General features: G+C 36.2%; 1 protein-coding gene across 8 annotated transcripts in view; it reads right to left on the bottom strand.

The window, feature by feature from the left end:
• The window catches only part of LOC125263253 (NACHT, LRR and PYD domains-containing protein 3-like), a 43,508-nt gene extending 35,567 nt beyond the window's left edge, over positions 1–7,941 (bottom strand). For 7 of the 8 annotated variants that reach the window (XR_007183738.1, XM_048182237.1, XM_048182240.1 and 4 more), the window contains exons 1-2: positions 7,794–7,941; positions 7,084–7,234 (exon numbers count right to left, since the gene is read on the bottom strand). Coding sequence is in view for 7 of the 8 variants with exons in the window: in XM_048182237.1 (XP_048038194.1) it covers positions 7,084–7,214 (131 nt within the window). In the remaining variant the exon portion in view is untranslated. The remainder of the gene's footprint in view (positions 1–7,083; positions 7,235–7,793) is intronic. The other variant, XM_048182238.1, reaches the window with a different exon arrangement.
• Positions 7,942–14,418: the final 6,477 nt, after the last annotated feature.

Here is a 14,418-nt window from a genome sequence, read left to right as displayed (position 1 = left end):
TTTACTTTCGCTTTCTCTGACTGCACAAAATCAAACATAGCCTGAATGTCTTGCCCCTGCGGAGAATAAAATTTGTTCTTCAGACCTTTTACGACCTTTTATAAGTGTCAGTTGCTTGTAACATCAGGAGAAAACATGAAGATATTATTAAAGCGAAATGGTCTCTTTCCTGCTCGTGTCCCACATCCCTCTGAAATAATCCCTCTAATAACGGGACTTTGGCTATATGACGCATCTTTTGTGTGGGAATAAAAACCGGACCATCTTAGGACCAGCATAGGACCAGCTCAAACCAGCATACCAGCTTCAAAACCTACTTTACCAGCATATGCTCGTTTTTTTCAACAGTACAAAATGGATGTTTGAGTATTTATTTGTTTAATAGTAATTTATTTTATTTTTTTATTTTTATTTCAAAATTTATTTCATTGAGGTCACCTATAAATACACACAAACATACACACACGCTTCAAATCATATTTAATGTTTTTAAAATAGACTACATAAAAATAGTAAAATAGTTCCAACAGATTTTGCTGTGGTACTGAAATTGGTACCGAGAACCGTAAAATATTCATGGTATCGGTACCGACTACTGGAATTTTGGTACCGTGACAACACTACTTTAACCCATGGTAATATATTAGGAGCTTGTAAAAAAAAATATAATATATTCATAAACTTGATATTGTATTTTTTCTTTTTCAGCTNAGACGTGGTGGTGCACATGTGGCAAATGCCAACCATTGCCAACAGAGGAAGAATCTCAATGCTGCCACGACTGGACCATTTCAATCCCGCCATTAGAATCAGTCGGTGAGTCCCTGTTTCCATCTCGCTGCATTACCAGACAAAATGGATTTCCACCGTTACTAAGTAACAGCGTCGCACACCGGACGCGAAGCTCAGCACCGCGCCACGTCTTTAAAATTCGAACGCATTGTTTTCTATGAATGTACACACCGGCGGCGACATTCGGCGCCTGTCCACGGTGCCCAGCTACGACTCAAAATCCTGCCGCGCCACAGAGCGTCACGTACATTGTTTTACATTAAATGTATATTATATTTCTCTCAAATCGTCGTTAATGTACATACTGACTTCACCCTGTGCTGCAAGATACATTAGTTTTACACTTTAACAGCTTGAATAAAGTCTAAAAATGTATAAACATAGCCATTTTCCATGTACACTAACCTCAGTGCGAAATATTAAAGCATATGTAACGTTTCCCTGTTGACGTAAAACACTCCCATTGTGCAGCTCTTCTATCAGGAGTCGAGTCAAAATTGAGCTCGCGCGTATATAATGTGCGCGTCCGGTGTGCGACCCCCTTTAGAGGTGTTTTTGTTCTGATGGAGAAGGGTATGACAGTCTGATGGCACTGACAACACAGGATGGAAGAACCATTAGTTGTTTTACCTTTTTTGTAAACGGCGTTTGACTTACCGTGTGTCTCAGTCAGCTCCCTAGTTCAGTAGTCACGGCACTGATCAGGGAATCAGCCACATTCACTTTCATGATATATATATGATAGACACGACCTAGGGAACTAGGGAGCTGATTGAGACGCAGGGTTAGTATTTGCACATTCAAGTTGTAAACACCGACTCATACTTCCACCTATGTCAAGCGTGACCTTTTTAACGTAATTGCGTATTACGTGACGTCACGAACGCGCATCCCAGAACAGAGCAAGCGAGCATTTGTGCTTATAAAACGTAAACTTTTTAAATTTTTTTTAAATGACCGATCATTTCGCTAGATAAGACCCTTATTCATAGTCTGGTATCGTTTAAAGCCCTTTGAAGCTGCATTGAAACTGTCATTTGGACCTTGAACCGTCTGGTGCCCATTCAAGCCCATTATAAGGAGAAAAATCCTGGAATGTTTTCATCAAAAACCTTAATTTCTTTTCGACTGAAGAAAGAAGGACATGGACATCTTGGATGACATGGGGGTGAGTAAATTACCAGCAAAAGTTTATTTAAAAGTGAACTAATCCTTTAAGGACACTGTTTTAAATGGATGTTGGGGCACGAGTTTAGTATGAAGCCTCATTTACATAAATAATTCTTTAGCAAACAAATGTTACTTCACAAAGTTGAAAACATTTGGATTCTTTCCTGAATGAGGATTTTTTTTGGATTCAGTTGCTTTAAATAAATATTTATTTAATGCTAATGGTATTCAGAACAGAACAAGACTGTAGGCATGTGACGGTATCAGATTTTCATGTTGCGATAAATTGTTGAAGCTTTTATCACGGTATACGGTATTATCACAATATTGAAATAAGTTGCAAAAAAAAGTGTTGTCATAGTATAACAGGTTTTAAGAACTCTTTTTGTAATAACAAAAATAACTGAATGTTTAAATACAATAATACAATACACAAAAAATATATAGAGTCAAATTTTCAAACAGATTAAAGTGCAAAAGAATTAGGCTATAAAGAACAACAGGAAACACTTTACAATAAGGTCACATTATTTAATGCATTAACTAAGATTGAGCAACAGCTACATTTGTTACAGAAAGTAGTATTTTTTTGTTAATGTTAGTTACAACTGATCATTGTTAGTTTTATCTCAGGTCCATTAAATAAGTTCTTTTGATTTTAGTAATGTTATTAAACAGTAACTAAGAAATTAACATTAACTAAGAATAATTAATGCTTTATACGTATTTTTCATCGTCAGTTTGGTAATAATTAACATGTTAACCAATGAAGCCGTATTATGAGTTTTCAGTGATCTGGGGCCTCATGTATAAAACTTTACACCTATCATCCTACAAGTGTGTATGAATAAAAGCAAGATTTATAAAACCATGTGTACACTCTTTAAAATGCAGTCAGCATAAGATTGTGCACACATTCATGTCCACCCCATCTCCTCTCCCAAATAAACATACATGAAAATCCCTCACCTTTAGGCGAAATTCGCCGTTTTGAAACCAAAATAGGTGACCTACGTTAATCGTGTAGATTCGATGAGAATTTTTTTGGGGTGAGGGGGGGTATTTATATTCAGTGAACTGCGAACAGGTGTGCGTGCCAGAAGGGAGCGTGAGATTCAGTGAACTGCAAACTGCGTTTCAGTGAATTGCGAACAGGTGCGCGTACCAGAAAAGTTTCCCGCTCGATCCTCCTTCCACTCCCGCCGTTTGACTGATGAACAGTAGGCTACAGTAATCGCGGTACTTCTGACTCCTGAAGGTAAACAGCCTGGGCTCGATGTGGAAAGGTGAAATATTGTATTGAGTTAACCTAATCCTCTGGATTCGATGATCACACAGATCGCATGGATTATCTTAAAATACTTTTTACATTTATGTTCCCTCAGATAAGAGGAAGACATCATTCAGCCATGCAAATTATAAAATGCTCAAGTAATGCTGAACAATAAATCTTAATAAATTTGAAATCGCTATGGCTTAGTGATTATGAAAGTGCTGTGATTTGTGTATGACTGATCAGCTATTCGATAAGCGCGAGTCTGGAGAAACAGGCGTACATTTATTAATTCTCAGTGTTGAGCAACGTAGCCTGCATGTGTTACGTTATTGTGTTAATAATAACTAAAGTACCTAATTGTTACATATTTATTTTGTATGAAAACTTGCGCGTTAGTTACTTATGGATTAAAAAGTACCATTGTATCAGTGCTGCGCGAGCTCTCTCTCACAAACACGGACACGCGCACACAGACATAAGATAATTGTAAAACGAAAATTGACAGACTAAGTTTAAATGTTTTTTTCTGTCAAAATGTCAGAAAGCATTTTGTATTATCCATCCGTGTTTTTAAAATTAGTTAAATGACGGACGTTTTACTGTTAATTACATAACATTGTATTGGCTGTCAATCATGATGGAAGAGTAGACAAGTTAAGTTACAGCATGTCCACCATCTCTTGTGGGGGTTATGCATTAAGCTGTTTGTGGTGCCCTTAACACATTGTGCCTCATATACTGTAAATGTTAGACCCAGTGACAGGCTGGCATGAATTGGCTTGCATAATAGTAAGGAGGCCATAATAATTTTTGACTCATGGCTGAAGTTAAGTTTCCCCAGCTCTCCCCAGGTTGGCAAAAAAAGCATCTCAAAATGCATCAGATTGATGCTTTAAAATATGGAATATTTACATTTTTCTTACGGGGGAGCATGCCCCTGGACCCCCCTAGAGAGGTAATATCCTTCTCACCTTTTTCACCCCTGACCCGTTTTCATGCCTGAATAAAGCTTACAACACCTAAGTGAAAGTTTTCATTTAATTATTATCATTCTTTTTTCACTGGCTAAGTAGTAATTTAAATGGTGTTAAACAAATCAAACTTATGCAATTTTGACTATAATGTAAACATATAGAGGATGTTTTTATAAATTTGAATGGAAATAGATAGGCCTGATTAAATTATTGTCTGACTCAGCAAACTCAGCAAAGTCGCAGACGCATAACACACAATTACTTTCATTAAATGTAATGAGACCTTAGTAGCGCTGTTACCGCTCTCTCCTATAAAATGCACCTCATATTTATTGCTTTTGGTGACATAAACTTAATTAAATCTGCATATAGCCCAGGAACCGTAGATCGGATTTATCAGTTTTGCGAAAAGAGAGAAAACCTGCACTTAACCTTTTCACTGGCATTTTGTTTTCATAGTTAGACAGATATTGTGATGTATCATTATAGGATTGTCTTGCAATATATAGATTATCGTAGAATCGTGATATAATTGTTATTGTGAGGCATGTATCGTATTGTGAGGTACCCCATGAGTCCCAACCCTACTGTTTACCTGTATTTAGCAAATGTTAAATCGAGGTGTAAATAGGGATGTTAAAGTTAAAGATGTCATGACATATGGTCTTCACAACATTTTTACTGAAGTTCCACTAAACCAAGTTGTTGTAAATTTCTTTTTAGAGGCTTGTCAAAGGATGCATCCGAAGATGCCAGTTAAGGTGTTTGAGGAATGCATCGCAGAAACACTCAAGTATGCTCCTCATCGTGATTCAAGAGTGAGTAACATTCCAGAATTATTGCATGTTTTCTTTACCCTTTTTACCCTTAACATTTGGAAGCTACCTTTGAATCTTGTGTGATTTAATACTTAGGCCGGGTTCACACCGCACGCGTCAGCAGAGCGTAAGCAGTGCATATTTTTGTCGGTGCCCATGTTAACAGATGAGAGCGTTCACACCGCACACAGAGGCTGCACGGCAGTGCATTGCTGAGCAGAAGCAGCAGTGCCACGATCGTTTTGGCACTAACGCTCAATTAAAGTGAAAGTACACCTTGGACAAAATAAATATGATTTCACACAAAAAGTGCTCAAAATGCACAGAATAAGCATATCTAGAGTGTTTTAACAAGTTTTTAACAGAGTTTGCTGTCTTGTAAACATGTGCAATGGATAACACAAGGCTTTTATTTATTTTTATTTAATGTTTATATGCGCGTTGTACACGTTGCATGTTAAACTTTCAAGACTATCAAGTTTAAATGACCAACATATAAAAACAAATTTATAGCTGTCTTTGTAATGAAATGCTCTCTTTATGCAGCTTGGAGCTGCTGTGACGCTGCACAAACGCTTCCAGTGTGAATACTCTCTGCAGCTGCAGTTCACGCTCACGCGCCACTGACACTTGCGGTGTGAACCTGGCCTTATAGTTCACATTTATAGTACTTAAGTAGGCTTAATAACTTAAGGGTTAACTTGTATGGAGTAGCCACACTGTTATTATTGAATGCTTATGAAATAATAACAATTAGTAACATCAGTCAATCTGTTCACTTTACAGACGGAGCATGAAGAGACTGGAGCTTCTATTCTGGCATCCACCCCCACACACACTCCTGTTCACACTGATTAAGCTTACAAGCTTAAATGTTTTTAAATGAGTATTTGTTTCTATTGTTTCTCTAATTTGAAATGTTGTTATATTTTCAACTTTTTTAAGTGCAGTTACAGTTGGTTGTGTATGATTTTAATAAAAAAAAATAATAATGAATAAATGAATGGTTCAGGGACATTATTCTAACCATAACATAACATTTTAACATACATTTTTACGTTCTTGAAATGTTCCAGATAAACTTTGAGTGTTGTATTGTTAATAAAATTTAGTTGGAAAGAATGTTGCAGGAACATTATGCTAACCTTAAAATAATGTTTTGCTAACATTTAAAAAAACTGGACATTTTAACGTTCATGGAACGTTACAAATAAATGTTCTGGGAACGTATTGATGGTAAAATTTAGGTGGAAAGAACGTTGCAGGAATGTTATGCTAACCTTAAAATAACGTTTTGCTAACATTAAAAAAACTGGACATTTTAACGTTCTTGGAACGTTACAAATAAACGTTATGAGAACGTTGTATTGATGGTAAAATTTAGGTGGAAAGAACGTTGCAGGAACGTTTTGCTAACCTTAAAATAACGTTTTGCTAACATTTAAAAAAACTGGACATTTTAATGTTCTTGGAACGTTATAAATAAACGTTCTTGGAACGTTACAAATAAACCTTGGAACATTACAAATAAACGTTCTTGGAACGTTGTATTGATGGTAAAATTTTAGGTGGAAAGAACGTTGCAGGAATGTTATACTAATCTTAAGATAACGTTCCAGCAACGTTAAGCAAACTGGACATTTCCACGTTTGTAGAACATTTCAAATAACGTTCCCACAACCAAAACAGAACGTTAGGAAAACGTTCTCGGAACATAACTTTGTTTGCTGGGGAGCTGCTTTATAGTTGTAATAATAAAATATGACTTATGCACAGAGTTAACTTTTCTGTATTTTTCCCTCTCAACAATGTAATTTTTCACCCGTTGTGACTTACAGTCAGCTGTGATTTATTTTCTGGAAAATACTGTTACTGTTTCCATGACAACTCAAAATTCTGCTTTCTGCTCAGACCTGTACATATTTGAACATTTCATCATATTTATCTTGCTATATAAGTAAACACTGACATTGTATATTGATTTTCTTATAAATAAGTGTCTCAATCTAGTTTCACTACAGCAGGAAACTCACTAAATAATGGTGATAATCACCTGGGGTCAGAGGTCACTGTTCCATCACTGAAGTTAAGAGGAGGAGGCATGGATTGATTGCTCTTCAGAGACACACGGCTGGGATCTGGAGATGAAGATCTCTTTCTCTTCCTCGTCTCAAAGTCTGACATCTTCCCTGTATATGGAAACACTGGGAACATTACATTAATATTACATTTCTGCATTTAGCAGATGCTTTAAAGTAATTTACAGTGTGCTCATTTCAGCACATATCCCAGTGAACAACATGTGCTCTAAGAATGTCTTGATACTAAGTTAAGAAAACATTGTTTCTAAATATTCTTCTTAATAATGATCAAAATGTTTCTTAGTTAGATGAACACTAAAGGAATATTTCATTTGATCATTCTGTAAACATTAAGGGAATGTTACTTTTGAATGTTTTCTGAATGTCCTGATAAAGTAGAAGTTAAAAAGAGACATTCATCTAACATTTGACACTAACATAACTTTCATTATATCACCATCTAACAGATAACAAACCATCTATTAAAGTTACTGGAAAGACGTTTATTTATGAGTTTGAGAGAACATTAGTCTTGTTTTTCAGAATCAGCTGCTTCCATTTTATGGTCGTCAGTGTTTGTTGTCGTCAGTGAACAAGAGTGTGTCACGATCATATAAACACACAGAACAACATCATATAACAACATGACACGATATTAAATAAAGCTGATAACTGAACTTACCGTCAAACTCACTGATGTTCGTTCAGCACCGACACTTCAAGCTCGAGTCAAAACGAAACAGAAACAAACATATCGCAGTGTAGCGCTCAGATCCGTTGGAAAACAGAGTTGGGATACTCCCAATGACTCCCATAGGAACTTTGGAATGCGGAAGGAAAGCGTGTCGTGGAGCAGCCGATAGTTCCAAACACTGATAGTTCCAGCGCTGAACCCAATCATTTTCAGTGATTCTGAAGTTCGCTCGCTGGTAAATTGACGAAATTACTGCATTTGTATCATTTGAACCCATTACCTGATATATACACACACACATATACTGGTTTTTGTTAATTAAGAAGACTATTTTTTCAAACCAGTTTTTTGCAACACTAAACAGTCACCCCTTTCCACTTGTGCTAGAAAGATGTAATACATCTTTAAAAAATCCTATTTGAGCTATACAACACAAATCTCACTTCAAAATGTGAATAAACACATCAGAACTCAAAATACAAGAACCTGACACCATGCTGTATTAAGAGAACAAACCATAATAAGGTAATTAGCTCCGCCCATGACACAAATAGTAATTAACAGGGCCAACTTTAGTTGTCAGGACCATGGCCATACACACACACAAACATGTAAACTCTGTGTATTAAAGGGTCAAACATGGATAAATGGAACATTTAACAGACAAGTATTAGAGCAACATAATCCATACTATTTGTGAATAGAAATTAAAATTAATCTAGTTCTAGAAAAAAAAAAAAAGAGTTGTTATATTTCCTAATTAAACTTGGCTAAGATGATCCCTGTCCAGGAAACTACCCCATAATGTTTATGCATGTTTATAATGTACAACAAAAAAGATGTACAACAAACAAATAATGTACTATCAAAAAAGTTTGAATTGTTCGTAAAAAGAAAATTGCCCTTTTGGACTATATATAGTCTATTACAGTACTTTCTTGCTTTCGGACCGCCAGTCGCAGCCGTTTTGTGGAGAGCTGAATGAGAAGAGTGCATTGCAGTAGAGAGCAGATTAAAGTCAAGGCAGTAAACAGGGTAAACAGCATTGAGGTAAACAAAAGCCTCCTAAGTGAAAACTCTGTAACACTAAAGATGACTTGCTGGTGGCTCATGATGACTCGATGGCCCTACTGTTTAAGTTGATTTTCAATAAAGCAGAGTTGATTTTTCGCTTCTGCGTCCTCTATGTTTGCAAAATGCTCAGGTAAGCCACGGGCTAGTTGGTTAAATTTACCCAGCAAGGATTTTTGCTTATACTAAACTAAATTTAAGGTTTGTTTTTCAGCAAAACCACAATGTACAGTCAGATCACAACACCTGATATATAGTTTATGGCACGATTTGCGTGAAATATGATTGCCTACATGTGTATACTCTTTAAAAAAATAATTAAAACTGGATTGAAGTGTGATCCAGTGACGTACGAAGTGCGGAACTTTCCATTTTAGAGGCCACCTATCATACAGTTTCTGCCTCCACGTTTTAAATTACCACTTTATTTTCTGTGAACAGCACTTTTCAGGAATGAACGGAGGTAAGAAATTTAAGACCTGGATAAATTTAATTTAAGACCTAGGACTTAAAAAAAAAAAAAAAAACCTTTTTAAAAAACTTAAACTTCACTTTCTGAATTTTAGACTTTTCAGTATTTACAGTTCCCGCGGAGTCTTAAAAAGAAAATGTCACATCACATGGCATGGCAAAGTGATTGAAAGCAATGAGACAGAGGAGCAATCTGAATTATAGCGCTGTAGAGATACTGGACCCTTGGGCCAGACCTCACCAGACACACCTCACATGGCTGTAATCACAAGTGTATAAAGGAATTAGTTTATAAAGGATGTAGATGAGTACAATCAGGAGAGAGGAAAGACAGTCTTCAGTTCCCTTTGTGAAATGTTTTAATGAAGATGAAAATGCTCCGGTTTCAAAATCAATGTGGATATTTAAATAAAACAATTCCGGTAAATCCACAGGCAGACAGCAACAAAACTGCAGGTATAACAAAAACCGGACAGAAAATGAGAACTAAAGAGGAGCTTAAATGGTAACTGATTAGTGGCTGGAAAAGGACAAAAAAGGAACACCGGAAACAGAACTTAACAGGCAAACTAAACCAAATTAGAACTAAATGGACTGTGTGGAGATGACATCACTGGTGGACAATTCATCACATTTCCATATTATAGCTAGGATTATTTTTTCTTTTCAAAGTCACACCACGATTTCTTACGAAGTCTCTTATGTTTAGAATAGAGCGACCAGCCAGAGCAGGATCTTCTGCCTCCTTGCATTGCTGGCATTCAATCATAGTGGCCAGTTTTCCTTTTTTGACGTGTTCGCCAAAATGTCTCATGACCGCGGCAACCCTTTATGGGAGACCATTGATGCTTTTTTGCTTTTGCTTTCCAGAGGAACTAGAAAAAGACAAAGAAATCAATGAAAACAAACTCAACTTTTAAACTAGATAAACCTTCACACTGACTCCACCAAAAGATGTTTCTCTACAGGTGCAGCATCAGCATAGTGTTCTTCACATCATCTCCACACTTTGACTACTATCCAACTGCCATAAGCAGAATCTTGACTCATCACTTAACGTTCCTCAGTGTTCATGTTCGAGCCCATGTGTTGCCAAACCAGCCCAAATGGGCATGTTATTACAGTTTTTGGTGACAGAATGAAAAACCATTTTTACCTTGTCTTAGTCAAGTCAAGTCACATTTATTTATATAGCCCCTTTTACAATGCAAATTGTGTCAAAGCAGCTTTACAGTCACAGTTGGTGAAAATTGTAAATTCAAAAAAAGTAAATTCAATATTGATTAATTATTGATTTAAAGGGATACTCCACCGTTTTTTCATATTAAACTATGTTATTCCCTTAACTAAGACGAGTTGATACATACCTCTCTCGTCTCAGTGCGTGCACTAAATCGCTCTGTCTTGCGGCGAAACTTTGTTAGCACTTAGCTTAGCCCAGTTCATTCAATAGGGGCCAAGCAGAGAAGCTACCAAACACCTCCACGTTTTCCCTATTTAAATACAGTTACTCGAGTAGTGTAACTCGACCTAGGACGGTGACACAAAACAAAACGTTGCGCTTTTCTAAGCGTGTAAAATGGATAACTATATTGTATGGCGGAATACCATAGCAACTGTTCGGGAGCACTTTGACTTGGCGCAGTAATATCTTCACTCGTGAAAAGTCCTCTCACCGGCCCCCGCTCCCTCTCCTCCTCCCTCTCATTTCCATCAATAGAACCAACGTGACCTGCACCAGTAGTAATAGTTTGAGCAGAGTTGACAAAGTATCAGAAGAAAGTTGATGATAACCAAAAATTGTTTATTTACAAGCAAACCCTGGAGAGAGTTATGAAATTTAAATATCTAGGAATTTGGATGGATGAAAAATGTACATGGAAATATCATATTAATCACATTGAAACTAAATGTAAAAAAGTCATAAATATGATGAGAATGATTACTGGACATAGCTGGGGAGCAGATAAACAATCTTTAATGGATATATATATAGCATTAATCAGGTCAGTTATAGATTATGGCTGTATAGTATATAGCACAGCATGCCAAACAAATTTAACAAAGATAAATAGAATTCAGTTTAGAGCACTGAGAATGGTCATAGGTGCTATTAAAACAACTCCAACAAGTGCTATACTGGTAGAGACAAAAGAAGCCCCACTTACATTAAGATTCATTAAACTGGCATTGACATATAGGGTTAGGTTGCTAGGGAGTAGTAATAATCCAGCAATGTCAGTATTAAATGATTGTTGGGAATATCAAACAAAGGCTAAAGGGTTTGGATGGAACATACATCATTTAGCAGAACAGTACGGCATTAAAGAGTTAGAGTTTAGTCCTGCAATAGTTCTGAGTGAAGTTCCTCCCTGGATGCTTCCAATGCCAGAAGTCAGCATAGAACTATTGAAAGAAAAAAGAGAATACTCAGATGAACAGAGTTTTGCATGGTATAGTGAAAGATATTTGTCTTCTTCATTTTATGGTTTTATTAATATCTACACAGATGGATCAAAAGATCAAAATGGTCATTGTGGTGTAGGAATTTATATACCTGAATTTAAAAAAGGTCTGAAGTATAGACTAAATAATTTCCTTTCAGTATATTCAATTGAAATGATTGGTATAATAACAGTGCGGCGACCAGGGCGGGCGAGAGCCGTGAGGGAACGGCGCGAGGCCGGTGGCGCGAGTGTTAATGAGCTTCACCTGGGAGGCGCACCGGCCTTGAGTCCCTCACGGAGGAGCTCCGGGAGCATAAAAGGAGGAGCGACTACAGTGAAGGACGAGAGAGGACCAGGCCTGGACTTTACGTTATGTTTTATTATGTTTGTGTGGCCGGAAGACGTCCGCGAGGGTCTGCCGGCATTACTTTCGTTTTGTTTGTTTATTTTGAGATTAAAGTTTTGTTCAATGTTCGCCGGTTCCCGCCTCCTTCTTCCCATATCTACTAACCTCGTTACAAACAGCATTAAGGTGGATAGAAGAGATAAAACCATTAAAATCGCTAATATGCTCAGATTCAATGGCTGTAATGCAGAGCTTAGAAAGTGGAGTTTCAGTCAGAGATGATCTAATAGTAGAGGTTAGAAATATACTGTTAAATATTCAAAGCCTAGGAATAACAGTTCAGTTCTGTTGGGTTCCAGCACATATTGGAATTAGAGGTAATGAAAAGGCAGATGATTTAGCTAAAAAGGCACTAAAAAATAAAGAAATAGAAATTAATGTTCCAATAGGGAAAGGAGAAGCGAAAACTAAAATTAAATTTGAAATAACAAAGAAATGGCAACAGGAAGGGGAAGCAGAAACTAAGGCTAGGCAATATTACAATTTTCAGAAACAGGTTGGTGGGAAAAGAATTAATATGAAAAACAGGAAGGAAGAAATAGTATACTCAAGATTAAGAATGGGACATACAGGACTGAATGCAACACTGAAGATGATAGGAAAAGGAAATGGTTTATGTACAGAATGTCAAACACAGGAAGATGTAAAACATGTTTTATTTAGATGTGGAAGGTACAGTGAGCAGAGACAAAGATGGAAAGAAATGGACGATAGCATTGAGGATATTCTTGGGGAACAAGGAATGCAAAGCGAAAGAATTAGAAACTTATTTATTTTCCTTAAAGACAGTGATTTAATAAAAAGAATATAAAAGTATTATTATTATTATTATTATTTTTATTTTATTTTTTTTTGTTGCCTCATTTTGATTGAATAACCAAAGGTTTACTGCAACACTCTACACACTCCTGTACAGTAGGTGGCGGTATGCAACACATAAACGATGCAACCTGCCAAAAAACTAAAAGAAGAAGAAGACGTCATAAGACTGCGTCGCGCTCCTGCATCTACTGTGATTCTGCTGAAGAAAGGTTTGTTTTAAGAATTTAATCGGTTTTAATCGACAGAAACAGTTTTAATATTTTTCAAGCGATGTGAAATACTTTTATTTACTATTTATAATGTAACATTATGATTCTTTATCTAACTGTAATGAAGAATATTTGTGTGCGTAAAACTCATATCCACTGATGAGAAACAGTAAACCTGCGTCTCATTTCTCTCTCTATAAATCATAAATCAGTTTATCATGAACACGAGTTCAGTCTCTGGAGAGTCATGATGGAGAAACTGAACTTTTCAACTCCGAGTCAATTGAATCAAATACTTTGAGAAATGATTCAGTGAATCACGACTCGTGCTGCTCAAACAGTGAACATGAACGAGAACAACAAACACTAACAAACTAATCATGTTTTCATCAAAGAGTAATCATTTAAATATAATCTATAATTCATTAAATACTAAATGTAGATCATAAATGCCTGAAATATGAAGTTTATTAATTTGTAGTGTTAGTTTTGAGTGTTTTTTTGTTGTCTAAACAGGTCATGGAAGACTTTTAACTGTTAATTATTCTCTTCTTACAGATGGCTTGTATTAAAGAGGAGACTGAAGACATGAACATTGAGTTTAATAAAGAAGAGACTGAATACATAAAGATTGAAGAAACATTCAGTGTAAAACATGAAGAAACTGAGGAACAAACAGGTTGGTTTTATTCTCACAGCTGAACTCAGTCATTTGATCATTATTAAAATGTCCAGCTCTACAGAAATAGAGAATATACAGAAGTATAATCTTACAGAGAATATTACTGAATCCATTCATTCCAGCATAATATCATTCAGGTATAAATTCCTGTTTAATTGATCATGAAATGGTTTAATTAAGGTTTGCTCATGCTGAATGAATTTCCAGTTTCAAATGATTATTAAACAGCAGCACAAACTCTGTGAAATCAGCAGCCCTTCAGACGCACTCAGTGTCTGAATTCACTCAGAGTCGTTTCATTCAAGTGGACTTACTGTAGAGCAAGAGTTAGGGATTGATTTAGGGCTGGTTACTTGTAATTAAGCATTATTAACTCATTACTATAGTGAGTAAATGTAGTAATGTGTAACTACATCACTTTAAAATTCAGTGTTTCCATTAAATGTGACCCCGGACCACAAAACTGTCAGTCACACGGGTATATTTGTATAATAGCCAACAATAC

The sequence above is a fragment of the Megalobrama amblycephala genome, linkage group LG2 (assembly GCF_018812025.1).
Source record: "Megalobrama amblycephala isolate DHTTF-2021 linkage group LG2, ASM1881202v1, whole genome shotgun sequence".
NCBI lineage: Eukaryota > Metazoa > Chordata > Actinopteri > Cypriniformes > Xenocyprididae > Megalobrama > Megalobrama amblycephala.
Note: the sequence above shows the minus strand (reverse complement) of the source record. Positions and strands in the feature narration are given on the sequence as shown.